Source organism: Triticum aestivum, chromosome 5B, assembly GCF_018294505.1.
Source record: "Triticum aestivum cultivar Chinese Spring chromosome 5B, IWGSC CS RefSeq v2.1, whole genome shotgun sequence".
NCBI classification, from domain to species: Eukaryota; Viridiplantae; Streptophyta; class Magnoliopsida; order Poales; family Poaceae; genus Triticum; species Triticum aestivum.
In genome coordinates, this window is record NC_057807.1 from 420,685,825 (window position 1) to 420,689,685 (window position 3,861).

Sequence of the window (3,861 nt, forward strand, 5' to 3'; positions counted from 1 at the left end):
ATGAACTTGGTTGGAAGATGTTTGTGACAAATTTCACATGTTCATTGCATTTTGATAATTGTTTCAAACTAAGTCGCGCGCGCCCGGCGAGTCGCGCGTGCTGTATTTTTGCGCGCTGCATTATAGCGCGGCTGCTGGAGCCAGCGCTCGCGGCCGCGCTAAACCAGCCGAAGCACGCGCGGTAAATAGGTTTTTTGCGCGCGGCGCATAGCGCGGCTGTTGAAGATGCTCTAACAATGGATAACGTACGCCCGCCTTTCGCCGCTTCGTCCCTCCTCGGGTTGCACGATAACGGATTGGTACAAGTGTTAGCCAGCACAACGTAGTCGATATTGTGCTGCGGAAGACGGCGCGCATGCGCGACTGCCTTATCCATTCCGTTCGGGTCATCCAGAACACACGCGCCGGCGGCCGGCGCATCCTGGCCGTCACCCTATAAATACCTTGCCCCGGGACGTGTCTGCATCACAAAAAGCAAGCTCTATATCCAGCTGACTAGCCACAAGTACTACACACGTACTGCAGTGTTAGCGCTACACACACGGGCACCAGAGTTATGGGGAGGCAGGTCGCCGCCCTGTGCGGGCTTCTCGTCGTGCTGCTCCGGCTCACGTCCGGTGTCAATGCACAGACGGAGATCTTGTTCCAGGTGATACTAGCATGCACGTACGGACCATTGATGTGCCGTACTCCTAGTAGGCTAACTGGCTAGTACATGCATGCATGCAGGGGTTCAACTGGGACTCGTGGAGCAAGCAGGGGGGCTGGTACAACATGCTCAAGGCCCAGGTTGGCGACATCGCCGGCGCCGGGGTCACTCACGTCTGGCTGCCCCCACCTACACACTCCGTTTCATCTCAAGGCAAATCTACTATCTACAGGTCACGTGTGTTGTTGCTGCCTCAGTGCATGGCACGCATTCTAACTCTGCGACGACTGTTTCCTTTCGTGCATGCATGCAATTGCAGGATACATGCCGGGCCGGCTCTACGACCTGGACGCGTCCAAGTACGGCACGGCGGTGGAGCTCAGGTCGCTCATCGCGGCCTTCGGTGCCAAGGGCATCAAGTGCGTCGCCGACATCGTCATCAACCACCGCTGCGCCGAGGACAAGGACGGGCGCGGCATCTACTGCATCTTCAAGGGCGGAGGACCCGAGGGCCTCCTGGACTGGGGTCCGGGCATGATCTGCAGCGACGACACCAAGTTCTCCGACGGCACGGGCCACCGTGATACCGGCGCGGACTTCGCCGCCGCGCCCGACATCGACCACCTCAACCCGCGCGTCCAGAAGGAGCTCTCCGACTGGCTCAACTGGCTCAAGTCCGACCTCGGCTTCGACGGCTGGCGCCTCGACTTCGCCAAGGGCTACTCGGCCGACGTCGCCAGGACGTACGTGCAGAACACGAGCCCCGGCTTCGTCGTCGCGGAAATATGGAACTCCCTGAGCTACGACGGCGACGGGAAGCCCGCCGTCAACCAGGACGGGGAGCGGCAGGAGCTGGTGAACTGGGCGAAGGCGGTCGGCGGCCCTGCCATGGCGTTCGACTTCACGACCAAGGGCATCCTGCAGTCGGCGGTGCAGGGCGAGCTGTGGAGGATGCGGGACAAGGAGGGCAACGCTCCCGGGATGATCGGCCTGTTGCCGGAGAAGGCGGTCACGTTCGTGGACAACCACGACACGGGCTCGTCGCAGAAGAAATGGCCGTTCCCGGCCGACAAGGTCATGATGGGCTACGCCTACATCCTCACCCACCCTGGAGTCCCATGCATCGTACGTGATCGTCGAGCCATATTTTCTTATTAGTACATTTCTGGAATGGTCACGCATGCATGCATGATGTCCAATATACTCTTGTTGTGCATGCAGTTCTACGATCACGTGTTCGACTGGAACCTGAAGCAAGAGATCAACGCGCTGGCGGCGGTGAGGAACCGCAACGGGATCAACGCCGGGAGCAAGCTGCGCATCCTGGCGGCGGAGAGCGACATGTACGTGGCGACGGTTGACGAGAAAGTTATCGTCAAGCTCGGACCGAGGCTCGACGCTGGCAGCGTCATCCCGTCGGACTTCCACGTCGTGGCTCACGGCAATAACTACTGCGTCTGGGAGAAGAGCGGCCTTAGGGTGCCGGCCGGGCGGCGCTAGCTACCTAGTAGACGTTAGCAACTTCGCACCGGCGGCCAGACCGTTGTACTCCTACAAGAAATGTTTGTTCCAGTTCGTCGTAGACTAGGCAATAAAGTTTGTACCACCACCGCTCTCCTTCCAACCTTGCGGAAGGAGCGTGAGCTATCAAATATATTATTAATTTTACGCGTTTGATATTCGTACGTTGTTAATCCTGTGTTCACTTAAAATTGCTAACACTACAGGAAAATTACATGTCACCGTGTGGCTCGATGTAAACCGAGTGTAAAAACACGGGCACTTGGCTTACTTCCTCGTACAAATGATCAAGCGTATTCCGTTGGGAAGAGGAATGGGATACGTGGGCATGGCAGCTGAAAAAAAATTGAAATCCATGGGCATTATTTTTATCAATGTTGAGGATATCGCATCGTTAGCATCTCGGTCAGCTGGGGATTAGTGATTAATAAAAAATCCGTCGATTAATCGATTTTATCGGTCGACTATCAATTAGCCATTTTTTTCAAATCACAGGTTTCCAACACTAAAATAAGCTATACTCTACACCAAAACAATATTGACAGAAGTGTTACCATGATTACTAGCCTTTGAATCCTCGTATAATGAAAACAAAATACAACAATAGTACATATTGCATAATAGGGTCCACAAAAACATAAATAAACATAATTTTGCAAACACAATGTTAGGAATAGGCCCACCCGGATTTTTATAGAAGAAGCCCACCCGGATGAGATCCCGAAAAATTCACCCTCAACGGTAGTCGAACCCCGGTCTGCAAGATGCACCACTGCGATCTTGCCATTGGGCTACTACCCAATCCTCTGGCAACTGGAAAGGCATGGCAGTTTCACGGTAAGATCAGCTTACTGAGCCATCTTAGCTGCGAGACCGAATTCAATTGCTTCCAGCTCATTTGCAAACATTAAATTAATAGCATGCCACTCAGTCCTTCACAATAAGCACTGAACCTACTCAGCTTTGCCAGGCTGTGGAAGAGATGAGACCATTGCCCATGAATTTTTGAATGCACTTGGGCAATGGTTTTCTAGGATCATATTAAGGAGTTGGCTGGTGCGAAACTACCATAATTGGGACCTGCTTGGGCCATTCATGTTCTACATGACGATATAGTGTCATCAGAGAGAGCAACCTTTATGTTATGTAGAGCCTAGTCCATTTGGTCCTCACGAAATGCAGTCGAACATGGAGAAAGGGAACCGGGGATGGCTAGCTTAGTCGAATGGATCATTGATGTCATAATGGTTCTTTCTATCACTGGAAAGGAGAAAGATGTTGTGGCTGTAAACTCAATGGCTCACTGGAAACCACGTTTATCAAACTTGATGAAGGTTAATGTTTATGCAAGTTTTATTTTTCATTATTTTCTTGACTTAAAAAGGTAGACCATCCTATTTGGTCAAATACCTAACGAAAAATTATGATTTTGTGAATCAGACCACACTGCTGCTACTGGGGCTAGTGTTCGTGGACATGATGGAGCCTTCGTTCGAGCCCATGCCATGTGGGTTGAGCATGCGCCAAATGCTCTGACCGCTAAGGCCTTGGTTCTGCGGGATGGAGTACGGTTAGTATGTGACACGCTTCAGAATGTGATTATTGAAAATTTGAAATGGATGTTGAAGGTGTTGTCGACCTATGGAAAAAGAGGGATGAAGGGAGATCTGAAATTGCTTCTATTCTGATGG

The 3,861-nt window shown here is 52.1% G+C and overlaps 1 protein-coding gene across 1 annotated transcript; it reads left to right on the plus strand.

Annotated features, from left to right (window-relative positions):
• Nucleotides 1-486: 486 nt before the first annotated feature.
• On the plus strand, nt 487-2,319 carry LOC123112201 (alpha-amylase isozyme 3A). The gene is made up of 4 exons (XM_044533132.1): nt 487-649; nt 730-862; nt 969-1,774; nt 1,871-2,319. Exons 1-4 carry the CDS (start codon nt 557-559, stop codon nt 2,147-2,149), a joined length of 1,311 nt encoding a protein of 436 aa, XP_044389067.1. The 5' UTR covers nt 487-556; the 3' UTR covers nt 2,150-2,319.
• Nucleotides 2,320-3,861: the final 1,542 nt, after the last annotated feature.